Source organism: Bactrocera neohumeralis, chromosome 5 (genome assembly GCF_024586455.1).
Source record: "Bactrocera neohumeralis isolate Rockhampton chromosome 5, APGP_CSIRO_Bneo_wtdbg2-racon-allhic-juicebox.fasta_v2, whole genome shotgun sequence".
Classification (NCBI taxonomy): Eukaryota; Metazoa; Arthropoda; class Insecta; order Diptera; family Tephritidae; genus Bactrocera; species Bactrocera neohumeralis.
The window spans coordinates 63934008-63947191 of NC_065922.1; the positions used below are offsets into that span (position 1 = coordinate 63934008).

The 13184-nt window shown below is 38.4% G+C and overlaps 2 protein-coding genes and 1 long non-coding RNA gene across 17 annotated transcripts in view; 1 reads left to right on the forward strand and 2 right to left on the reverse strand.

Moving 5' to 3' along the window:
• LOC126759164 (frizzled-3) overlaps positions 1–13184 on the reverse strand; it is a 485412-nt gene that overhangs the window by 290052 nt on the left and 182176 nt on the right. The window lies entirely within an intron of this gene.
• LOC126759202 (uncharacterized) overlaps positions 1–13184 on the forward strand; it is a 152013-nt gene that overhangs the window by 126131 nt on the left and 12698 nt on the right. The window lies entirely within an intron of this gene.
• The window catches only part of LOC126759143 (MAP kinase-activating death domain protein), a 105518-nt gene that overhangs the window by 50347 nt on the left and 41987 nt on the right, over positions 1–13184 (reverse strand). For 6 of the 14 annotated variants that reach the window (XM_050473794.1, XM_050473799.1, XM_050473795.1 and 3 more), the window contains exons 2-6: positions 4659–4907; positions 2931–3304; positions 2258–2795; positions 1835–2196; positions 1636–1762 (exon numbers count right to left, since the gene is read on the reverse strand). In XM_050473794.1, the coding sequence (XP_050329751.1) occupies positions 1636–1762; positions 1835–2196; positions 2258–2795; positions 2931–3304; positions 4659–4781 (1524 nt within the window). In that variant the 5' untranslated portion in view covers positions 4782–4907. Of the gene's footprint in view, positions 1–1635; positions 1763–1834; positions 2197–2257; positions 2856–2930; positions 3305–4658; positions 4908–13184 lie in introns of all 14 variants that reach the window. The other 8 variants (XM_050473796.1, XM_050473798.1, XM_050473786.1 and 5 more) reach the window with 2 other exon arrangements.

A 13184-nucleotide genomic window follows, 5' to 3' on the forward strand; every position in this document is an offset into this window, starting at 1 on the left:
TATTGATACTAATGACGATTTTATACATAATGAGTTTATTGAACAACAAGTTGTAATGGAATGTAATGTATTAAAGAAAATAATGTGAAAAACTTAGACTTTAATATTAAAAAGAAAAGACAATACAATTAGTGTACAAAAAATACTGTATATACATCAATCAACATAAAAGTATGTAAATTACAAAAAAAAAAAACATTAAAACAATTTTTTAACAGTTTACACTATGCAACAAATTGTGGGTTATTATTTTGAGTGTGAACCAAACCAAACTTAGACTAATACTAGTCAACGCCTTGAAGATCTCATTGTAAAATTTACTGCAGAAAGTTTTAATTTAGTTTCGTCAGAGAGCTCAATGTTGCTTTAGCCAGAGATAACGGGAGGTTCAACTTATGCCAGCGTAAGAACGCCTCGAAATTTGCGTTTTTTTAACATTTTCCATTGAAGCCAGATTGGACAACATAATAAGTTTTGCAAATTCAAACACCCAACGTTTCCAAATGCTAAATTTCAAAACCTTTTGAACTTTAACAGTTGACAGAGTTCAGGAGGTTTTAACCATTAGCAATTGCTTTCCAATGAGAGATGAGTTGGGCATCTCTTTATCTCTGCCTTAACTGCCATGAAATTGGTTTTAGCGAAATTTGCGGAAGAAGATCAAAATTTTCATAAATTGTAGCGCACAAGTTTTAGATGAGCCTCTTATACCATGTTCAGACCGACACTTAATCACACGATTTCGACTGTTGAATGGATTATCCCACTAGTCTTAAAAATTTATCAAGACTTCGCCATACAAAAATGACAGTTCCAAATCACTTCATTGAAATGATTTGAAACTGATCCACGCTAAATCTCTCTGTGCGACTCTGATTTTGCGCAATCTACTTGTCAGCACTGGAAATCTGTTACATTATCACAGCTGATTTAGACACTACAAAGGGAAAAATATGCAAGCAAACAAATTTTTTTAAAGCAATGAATCTAATTTCATCTGAAAATCGACTTAACAAATGAAAAAATGCATCCATTATTTCTATTATATGGAAAATATTAAAAAAAGCCGTCTTTTTATTTCAAAATACTATATGACAATCTTTTCTTTTGATAAATATTAAGCGATGTGAATTCTTGAATGACAATAACAGCTGTTTTTTGATCTTTCTAACGGCAGTGAGAACACTGTTGGGTTATGAAATGCTTAAATATAATCTAATCTTTTAAATTTTCGGTCTGAACATGGTATTAAGATGTTGGTATTGTTATTGTTTATGTAAATTTCCGTTTCTGGTATACTTTAATGACTAGCACGAGCTACTTTTTTTTATTGGGTTGGTTCTCCCCACAAAATACTTATACATTAAGCGTTGCACTGTGTCCTTTAAAGCAAAATTAATATAATATTTAAGGAACTTTTAACAAATTCTAATTTGTGCTAAGCCAAACAATTAGTATAATATACATATATTTAAAGTTATCTGCACGTTTAAAGAATTTCTTCAAATTATTGTAAATTTTAAAAAGTTGTTCTTTTATTTTATTGTGTGAAGAGATTTAGAAAGCTCCAATAGCTTGTAGGACAAATTTTTCGAACTGTCAACGCTTTTCTATTAAAATGATCATATTGCTTACTTGTTTCAGGTGATTTTTGAGTATGGTGCCTTCAGGCTCTGGCAGAGCTGGTATCTCTTCATAACCGCCAGTTGGCGGTGATAACTTTGTTGAATCCAAGTCCACAACCCAGATGTCATCCGGCAAGCTAATTAAAAAAAAAATAAAATCCAATTCGTTTTCTCCCTTTCACTTTAATTAAAACACTGTAAGTACTTACCGGAAATTCTTTTTGTACATAAGAAATGTTGCCGGCACACCAATCACGAACGGTGTTGGTGCCAGCAACAATTGTTCGGCGCAACTCAAACATGTCGGCAGTAACGGTATCACCGGGAACATATACTCTAATGGATAGAGCATTGTGACGAATGCCATTACCGACATGGAAAGCGCATTATAATCACGTGACTGAAACAGCACTTTATTTTCCAGCATGATCAAGGTCCAGACCTTCAGACACGTCTCAACGCCGAGCAACTCTAGCGGCAAATGCAGCGGAAAGTCGACAAGCGAGAAACGTGTATGATCTGGTAATGCAAAGAGCAGCGGCTCATGCACGGTGGGTGAGAGCACCTCAACCTATGAGTGAACCGTAAACACACATATATTAAATTATTATTAACAACTATTCAGTGTATACCTCAACTCGTGTTGAGCCCGGTACAGGTACAGGTGTGGAGAGCAAACGCAAGATCCACGTTTCAATCTCGCGTACATCGTGCAACACTATGGACGAGGTAGCTTCGGCGCTGGCATGACCAGTGAGCACCGTCCACACATTGTCACGATTTTGCTTTTGTGAAGCGCCCAAACGTTTGGGCGATGACGACTCATTGCAGGCATCGATCAGCTTCTTCAGTATGAATAAACACTCTCGAAATGTCGAGAAGAACGGATGATGTGAGATGATGCATAGCGAGGTGAGCGATTGATTGCGTAGCTTCGTGCGCTTACGTAAGGCACGTGGCGACGGCGAATGGCTGCCGCCCGACTCCGAGTCCGCAGATGGCGCCATCAAACCCAGTTTGGGCACTTGCTGTGAATGACTTTGCTGCTGTTGTTGTGACATTTGTCCGTGCGCGCCATGCGCTGAATGATGCTGATTCGGCGGATCCGAATCACGTCGTGATGTCATTTCACGATCCGAATCACTTGGAGCGACGTTACTTCTGTAGTCGCTAGAAGAAGTTAAGAGGCCGTAACTATTACAAGAAATACGTCGTTTAGCATCATGTGTTCTAATGATGTAATGACGATGTGTTCGTGTTTATGATGAGTATGTGCATGCTAGAATATATGTACAATTAACTTGCCTACTAAATGCTGAGTCCGAGCTACGCTCCATACTCTTACGCCAGGACTCACGTCGGAAAGCGGAGCTCCGACGACCTCTTGTGCTTTGTCCCAGTCCAGCAGCACCGTGGTTGCCGCTCACAGCTCCTCGATCCGCATTCGCGGTATGTCGTTCAATTGGTCGATAAAAATTAACACAGATGCCATAACGGGTCTTGCCGGAATCTTTATCGGTAAGCGCAAATACAAATGACGTCATATCACGTATTGCTGAGCCTGTGCGACGCGGTCCTACACTGGTGCAACCTTCGGGCTGACAGAAATATACCATGTCGAGGGGGAGTGGAAAGTCACTGTGATCGGAGGGCGGATAGCGACGCAACAATTCCGGTATCTAAAAGTGGTGATGTGTTAATTATTAAAAATTGTATTACTTACATCTGCTTTAAGGTCTTAAAGTAGAAAGCTCTTTATATGTTATCATTATGAAACACGTTTAATATCGGAACGTTCTCGACGAAAAGATGCGGTGACTAACAGAAGGTTTCAAGATCAGAACATACTCTTGTATAGGTGATCTAATGACTGAGGTCCAGAGCATACTCAAATTGTGGAGGCAACACTTCTCCAGCCTGCTGAATGGCAGTGAAAGCATAACACCAGGAAATGATGAACCTGATGACGCAATCGATGGAACAGACATTCCACTGCCCAACCAAGAAGAAGTTCGAATAGCAATTACCCGTGGATTGTCGGCTCAGCTATTCAAATACGGCGGCGAAAAATTGATAGGAGCACGCATCAGCTTCTTTGTAGAACGATTGGAATCCACAAAAGGTAGACCCTACAAGTTCTTTCGACCGTACTTTGTGAAAGATTAAAGCCTACCGTCAACAAACTGATTGGTCCTTGCTAAGGATCTCTCCGAGCCGTTCAATACCAACGAGGTTTCAAACATGGCGACTCCCTTTCGTACTACAACTTCAATCTACTGCTGCAGAATATTATTCGAGCCGCAAAGCTGAATAGAAAAGGTACACTATTCTACAAGAGTGTACAATCATTGGCCACACAACAGTGTCCTTAGTTCTGCTTTGTCTAGGTTGGACAAAGAAGCGAAGCAAATGGTTCTGATAGTAAACGAGGGTAACACGAAATATCTCCTGTCATCAAACAAACAGTCGTCGCATTCACGACTTGGCTCCCAAGTCACTGTTGACAGCCATAACATCGAAGTCTTAGATAATTTCGTCCATTTCGGAACCACCAATAACAACAAAATCAGCCTCGAAATCCAACGCAGAATAACTCTTCCCACAAGTGCTACTTCGGACGGAGTAAGTAAAATCCTCTCTCGACGAGCAAAGCTCAAATTCTACCAGTCACTCATAATCTCCGTTCTGCTATATGGTTCAGCGGCATGGACGATGACAACATCTGATGAGTCGAGTTTTCGGGTGAAAGGTTCTGGAGAATAATTATGATTCTTTGCGCATTGGCAATAGCGAATATCGCAGTCGATGGAACGATGAGCTGTACGAGATATACGAGGTAATTGACATACAAGTATGTAGTTCAGCGAATTAAGAAACAACGGCTACGCTGGCTAGGTCATGTCGTCCGAATGGATGAAAACGCTCCAGCTTTGAAATTAGTCGACGCAGTAACCTCCGGGGGAAGCAGAGGAAGAGGAAGACTAAGTGTAGAAGAACCTGAAACACATTTAATTTTTACATTTTCCGACTCACCTGCACGGGTGGCGTTTTATTGCCGGTCAATCCTTTCGGCATGGGCGGAGTAGTGCGTGCACCCACAATAGCCATGTAGTCTACCAAACGTGGACATAGCGACAGTTTCTGTTGTTCAGCCATTTTATACGTTTTTACTTAAAACTTCTTGTCTTAAAAATTTATAGCCTGGTGTAACCGCAAGCAATGGATGCACCTGCTCAGGCTGTGAAGATTGAACTTAATATCTTTTTGTTGACTTAAGTGTGGCTGCAAGTAAAAAAAGATATAGAAAATGTTTAATATCTATCAATAAAGTTGGTGTGCCAGGTGTAACTACTTCTATGCGCTGAGTGCTTTTTAAGGGCTTGTGTCAACCAACGCCTTAGCCTCGTACCTGAGATAACCCTGGGACCCTATAAGGCGACTATATTTACATTGAGGTGCATGAGCAAAACAAAAACTTAAATAAGGATCTGAGAGAGGGACGGTCGGTACCGAGTTCCACGAGCAATATATATCTTTATATACATATATAAATCTTCTGACCGTGTGTTTGTAGTTGAACTGCTCCTAAACGGCTGGACCGATTTTGATGAAATTTTTTGTGTGTGTTCAAGGAGATTCGAGAATGGTTTAGATTCACAATTTGGTCCACTGGAAAATGTTTTTTTAAATTAATTTTTCATTTGTAATTAATTGCTAATTTTGGAATGTTTGACCGATAGATTGTGCTACCATCGCAATATCCAATATTCAAACCTTAAATTGGCGTAAACGTGCAATAAACAAAACGATGCCAAAGTAAAAGGCGACATCTGTAGACAAGTTTTCATAACGTGGACAGAGTTGTTCGTTCTTAAGTAATAAATTGGGTGATTCAATACATCTATGGGTAGCTATAACATTTTTTTCATATCTGCTAACTATTGGAGGGGGTATCTTGACAGGCAATTTAAAATTGCAAAAGATCTGGCATAAAAAAATAGCGGCATAACTGAAGTGTTGATAAAAAGGTCTATTGAAATTTGAGATATACAGAAATCTTTTCGAAGCATTGCAAGACTGATGCCATAACCTTGCCAGCCGATTTTTTTGTCTTTCCACCGTTTCTTAATATGCAGTCCACCAGGCTGACAATCGATTGGACTCGATTGATTTCACTGATGCACAGCCCAAATTCAATAGTATTTTTACCCCAAAAACCAATTCTTTCTTAACGCACGAAATGCTTTTCGACTCATTTTTGTTGCTTCATCAAAAATGCGATTATTCCTTAACTAATACTTATAATCTAACTAATAGAAATCATATAGATGGTATTAGTAGTACTACCTATGTATCAGCCACAGTAAAACATGGGCGGGTCCTCTAGTACATATATATGTAAATTAGATTCCCTTTTCCCTACTTCCAGCATATATTGTCAAAGTTAAACCTCTTTAGTGCTCTATACAGGTCAAACCCCTTGAGCAAAAATTACATTATCAAAAAAACTAACACTTTAACGAACTTTACATCACCTACATTCCTTTATACGAGTACATGTAACACTTACTGCAAAAAAATTAAATCAATTCTCAATTTAATGAACCATTAAAAATTTCAGCCTGCAGTTGCTTTTAATGTATTGCCGTTAGGTCATAAATAAAAGAATTATATTACACCTTCTGGGCGCTCGTAAAATGAAAATGCCTTGATTGCTGCAAATGGTCGATTTTAAAAACAATAACACTAGCTCAGCAGCTGACACACTTGCCCACACAACGCGTGTCCTTGTGTATTCTCGCGTGTCCTGTGCGGCATTCAATTAACGAAGTTTGTTGACTCTTTGTCTGGTTGCAAGCAGGGATCCGTGAACAGGTGGATTACGGCAAGTTTGCTGACACAGGTGAACAACATCGTAAATTTTTTAAGCCCACTGTGACTTTTAGCGTTTTAATGGGTTTTATGGCATGACGTTATACATTTATGTGTAACTGAATGTAAACATATAAAGTTGCTTTACCTTGGAGAAATATGTTGTGTCAATAAAAACGTCTAGGGATGTAGCAAATTATATGGGTATTAGATGAGTGAATTGAGTTTCACTTTTCAATTTGGCTTTTCATTTCTATAAAACCTTTGTCAATTTAAAAAGCAGTGAATTTAATGGTATTTTGTCGGATTTCATTTGTAATTTACTTTCAAAAGCTTGTATTATTTTTATTGATTTAATGGCTCTAACGTATATAGTACAGGATATTTGTCCGGAAAGTACCAGAACTGAGTCGATTTCAAAAAATTGATTGAACCAATCCAAAAAACGTTCGAAATTTGCTCCTTCTGCGTACATGCAGCACCCGCGATTCCCAAGCATTGAAGGCTTACGAGACATACTCCAGAATAGCTTTGAGAGCCGAGGTGCATGCTGCTTGGATATCCTCTGCTTGCCTTTCATAGGCCTTTTCAGGCAAGGAAACAAAAAAAGTCAGCCTGTCACCTGTGATTACATTACTCAAATATTAAAGGTCACTTTCACACTTGTTCAAATTTTCTTGGCATACTTCCACTCGCCGCAATTTCTAGTCGTCAGTGAGCACTTTTGAGATCATCTTCGCACACACCTTGCGCATGTTCAAGTGCTCCGTCACAATATCATGAACAACAGATTTTGATAAATTAACATATGGGCAATTAAACGTATACTTAGTCGACGGGCTGAGTTCAAAAGTTTGCGCAAACGAGTCACATTACCGGCCCTCCAAAAAGACTTGGACACTTACTTTACTTTCCGGACAAACCCTGGGATTTATTTAGTAGCTTTTAACAGTACCGTTGTATGGGAGTGAGCGGAGTTAACATCCGATTTCATCCATGCTCACACTGTCGGTAGGAATTTTTATAATACGGTTCTCAAGCGTGGATGGCATCAGTCTTGCAATGCTTCGAAAAGATTTCTGTACATCTCAAATTTCAATAGACCTTTTGATCAACACTTCAGTTATGCCGCTATTTTTTTATGCCAGATCTTTTGCAATTTTAAATTGCCTGTCAAGATACCCCCTTCAATAGTTAGCAGGTATGAAAAAAATGTTATAGCTACCCATAGATGCATTGAATCACCCAATTTATTACTTAAGAACGAACAACTCTGTCCACATTATGAAAACTTGTCTACAGATGTCGCCTTTTACTTTGGCATCGTTTTGTTTATTGCACGTTTACGCCAATTTAAGGTTTGAATATTGGATACTGCGATGGTAGCGCAATCTATCGGCCAAACATTCCAAAATTAGCAATTAATTACAAATGAAAAATTAATTTAAAAAAACATTTTCCAGTGGACCAAATTGTGAATCTAAACCATTCTCGAATCTCCTTGAACACACACAAAAAATTTTATCAAAATCGTTCCAGCCGATTTGGAGCAGTTCAATTACAAACACACGGTCAGAAGATTTATATATATATAAAGATAGTATAAATTTAGATCAAGTTTTTACTCCATTTTTTCCTTTTCAGACACAAAGATACGCTGTGAAACCATATTTGGTCGAAATTGGTCTAGTTCGTCCAACTTTCAATTATAATAACGGTTCCCATAAAACCGTCTTGTACCAAAATTTAATGCCTCTGATGCGTCTAGACGACTGGCACGCTGTAGTTAACTTGGCTAAAATCGCATAAGCGGTGTCTATGCCAGTAAAGAAGAAGAAAATGCGTTTAGCTGAATTAGCGTACTAGCTAAATTCAAAATTAGCCACTTTAAGCGAATTATGAAAAACTCAAAGAGCTTCGATGATTTGTTTGGCCTTATCTAATAGCTTTTGCTGTCACATAGGACAAATGTTTCATCTTCTCAAAGCTTGAAAAATAATCTAAAACAAGTAACTTCTAATTCATTCAAGTTCTTCTATGGAAAACTCTTAACTGTCATATAAACTAAGTAATTAAGTTCATGTATGGACAATTTTTTATTTTTCAAGAGTATCGTGGCTTCATTAGTCTTTAGCCTTTCTTCCCACAATCCGCACAGTCATTCCCACAATTCATTTACCTCAGTACCAATGTTCATTGAAATAATTTAAAGTAACAGACGTTATTTTCTCTAATTTATTAAGTCCTTTATTGCATTTGTTAAGTTTTAGTCTTAAGAATTTAAGTATGCTTATCAGTCTAAACACAGCTTGATAAAATGCATTTATGACAACTGCACTTGCATACTATTACTACACACACACACACACAGCCACACAGGCGCATGCGAATGTATTATGGAAATGTGGCTGCAAAGATAAACGATAACAATGCAATCTAAAAATGAAGTAAGGCAAAAGTGAATGAAAGGAAAATTTGCATGTATTAGCAACACACGGCGTATACGTAACTTAAATTCCATACAAGCCACCACAAACACAAATGAATACACGCCACACAGCCACATAGACTGCCAGCCAGACACTTTCGCGACGAATTAAAGAATGCATATTATGCATGCCACCGATTGTGCTGCGCTCCGCCAGTTTTCGCATGTGTGGGTGTTGCTGCAGACGCCTGCAGGAAGCACGTGCTGTTTGACATGCAGCAGTCGCGTTTGATGCGTGGTACGTCAAGTTTGTGGGTTGAGCAGTGGCTATTGTAGCATATCCGCTTATGCCACGTACTACCGTCAACATGCAACACCAACATGGTTGGAGTGAGCTTGCGCCTTTTGAAGTAATGGAGAAGTTGTGTGAATGTTTAAAGGGCATTCAACTTGCCGTGGGTGGACTCAGCTTTGGCTTGTATTGCGCCAGCACATGTTGTGCACCATTAAGTTAAATAGAGTTCGTTGTTATCGTTGCGCGCCACATGCTGACTGCCGTTTGCCTAATGAGCGTAGTGCAAGTTTGCCGATAAAGCTTTAATGACTGATTGATTGGTGAAAATACAAAGTAATTGACTTATTAATGGCAAATGTGCATGTAATTACTGATTTCGAGTCTTTAATGGCTGTTTGGCGAATAGTTTCTTGTACCGGTTCATGATAGAAAAAGGAAAATAGTAGAAAGGAGATAGGTAGAGAAACTATATGACGAGGCACCTAGGTCTTTAGCAGGCCCATTGTGTAACCAACGGGCCTAAAATTACGCTCATTTGCCGGCATATGCGCCCCATATTTAATTTAGGCCACTTATGGCATATGTTAGTCCACATTTGGGTCTAACCATCCTTTACAGGTGTAAAGTGCTGTAGGTTGTGCTAAGTTTTCTTTATCATAACCTCTAAGTTTGGCTTCCTTGAAAACTTCCTGTCTAAAATTAGTCTAAAGTAGCTCGTACTATTCCCTATAATTAGCCTGGTACCAAATCACGGAATTTAAGCCGACACAAGAGGTGGAGGTGTAAAAGCTAAGTTTTCTTTATCAAATCCTCTAAGTTTGGAACCTGACACTAACTGTTGCTGTTTATGGCAAATGATTTTGCTGGTGAAAAACCCTTCTCAAGAGATGTTTGTGAAGATCGATTGTCTCTGCTTTTTGCCAATAAGGTATTAGATTTTTATTAGAGTGTTATTTATAAAAACGGTATATGTTTAACCGTTACTGGCATAAATATCGCATACGCGGTTATAGCCGAGTTAACAACAGCGCGTCAGTCCTTTCTTCCTTTCGTTATATGGCGCCTCGTTCACAATCAGACCCACACGCCTCCCTTCCTTATACAGTCTGTAGAAAGCAGAACGAACGGCGCAGTTGTTAAGGTCAATTATATCAATATCATCGGCGTATGAAAGCAGCTCTTATAGAAGATTGAAGATTTTCTATTTACATAACTTTGCAGTTCGTATTATTTTCTCTAGAAACAGATTGAAGAAGTCACACGATAAAGAGTCTCCTTGTGTGAAACCTCGCCTGGTATCGAACCGCGCGGAGAGATCCGATCCTGACGGAGCTTTGGGTGTGGCTCCACGTCAGATTACACAGCCGTATTAGCTTTGCGGGGATACCAAGTTAAGACACAGTGACATAGAGTTCTTTCCGTGCTGTAGTAGTCGGCTTTAAAATCGACGAAGAGTTGGTGTGTGTCGATCTGCCTTTAACGTAATTGTAGATTTTTCAGGTCTAAATCCACACTGACAAGGTCCAATCAGTTTGTTAACGGTGGGTTTCAGTCTTTCACAAACTACGCTCGATAAGACCTTATATGTGATAGCAAGTAGGCTTATCCCGGTAATTGGCGCTGATTGTGGCGTGCCTCTCTTTGTGGATTGGCAGAGCACACGTAGGTTCCAATCATCGGGAATGCTTTCATCCGACCATATCTTGCAAAGAAGCTGATTCATGTACTTTGAATAGCTCGGCCGGTAATCCATCGGCATTTACCGCTTTGTTGTTCTTAAGGCGGGTAATTGCTATTCCAACCTCATCATAGTCAGGCAAATGCAACTATTCTATCGTCATCGATCGAGAAATCGGGTTCACCAGAACTACACATGCTACACTTTCACTGCCGTTCAGTATGCTGGCGTAGTGTTCCCCCAATAACTTCAGTATGCTCTGAATATCAGCCACCAGATCACCACTTTGGGTGCTACAAGAGTATGCTTCGGTCTTGAAACCTTCCGTTAGTCGTCGCATCTTTTCGTAGAAATTTCGAGCATTACCACTGTCGGCCAGCTACTCATACCCCAGCATTTCGCTCTCTTTTTTTTTTGTCATAAATCAGTTAGTTCTGTTTAGGCTAAATCAAACCTTTAATTTAATGTAAAAATAATGGATTTTTTAGTAGATATGATACAAAAAGAACCGAGAATATACAAGTAGTAGAAGTAGTTTTCAGTATTCAGTCGATTTTGAATGTTTTCGAATTTTTTTGCTTTTGTGACCAATATTTCAATGGAGAAATATAGATTGTAGGAGTTAAAACCTGTTCAATTTCTGTTAACTTTTAATACAGTTTCATTAGCAAACTAGCAACTTCACACGTGTTGCTCTTATTATTATGTAACTTTTTATAATAAAAATGTTTAAAGTAAATTAAGTATAATTCCCAGCTCGTTTGTATTAAAAATGAGCGTAAGCAATAAATTACTCAAGAATCGGTCGGCAACAGATTATACCAATTTAAATCGTCACGAATCGCTAATAAAATTATTTCTATTATAAACACATTATAATAAAAATTATATTTCAAATCAATCATAAAACTAATTATATTTTAATTATGGCTATTTGATTGAAGAACTTGCATTATCTTTGGCATTATCTTTGATTAAAAATCTAGAGTATAAAACTGCTTAGCCGGATTCAAGTTGAATTCAGAAGTGGAAAAGAAACGACATAATCTATTACTCGTGCTTATAAAAATGAGATTCCAAGCTCTATTCTTATTGTTGGTTTTCATGTTTTTGGCTAGTCATGTGCGCGGTGCGAAAAGTACCGATGGTTCAAATGGTGGCAATGGTGATACTGATGGTAATGGCGCCAATGGAAGTAGCGGCAGACCAAGAGGAGGTCGTATAGGTATAGGAGGCGGTTTCAGTGGTGGTTTCAAAGGCGGTGTGGGCGTTTCTGGCGGACGCTCAAAATAAGCACTTGCTCAAAGGTTTAATGACGAATTATTAGAAAACATTTAACTATTTAAATGAAAAATAATAAATATGGCATGCCTGCAAATTCTAAAATATTTGAGTTTTTTCATAACTGCAGAAGCAAACTCAAACTAGAAAGCAGCAAAATATCGTTCCCGCCCAATGAACTACTATTCTGCGTAAAATAATGTAAATTAAGAAGTTAAGGAGGTCGTAAAATAGCCTTATCTGAAAACTCATCTGGTATCAAAAGGTTTAGAGAGGTGCGTCCTACTTTATTGGCGCTGCGTATTGCTTAATGTCATTCTCCAAAAACGTATTATTTTTTCGGATATACTAAGTACAGAAAAATTCCTTCATCAGACTTTCGAAGTTTGCTTTATATTCAACGAAAGAGATGTCAGATGTCGATTTCATATTTCAAACATTTGGTGTAGTGTAAATATTGTGTAGTCGAAAAAGTCTTTTCGTATTTCTAATCAAACTTCAACTTATTATACCCTGAACAGGGTATATTAAGTTTGTCACGAAGTTTGTAACACCCAGAAGGAATCGTCGGAGACCCTATAAAGTATATATATAAATGATCAGTATGTTGAGCTGAGTTGATTTAGCCATGTCCGTCTGTCTGTCCGTCTGTCTGTATATATACGAACTAGTCCCCCAGTTTTTAAGATATCGTTTTGAAATTTTGCAAACGTCATTTTCTCTTCAAGAAGCTGCTCATTTGTCGGAATGGCCGATATCGGACCACTATAACATATAGCTGCCATACAAACTGAACGATCGGAATCAAATGCTTGTATGGAAAACTTTCACATTTGACAAGATATCTTCACGAAATTTGGTATATATTATTTTCTAAGGCAACAATGTAATCTCCGAAGAAATTGATCAGATCGGTTAACTATAGCATATAGCTGCCATACAAACGGAACATATAGTTACTAACAGAAATGCACCTGTGAAGGGTATTTAGCTTCGGTGCAACCG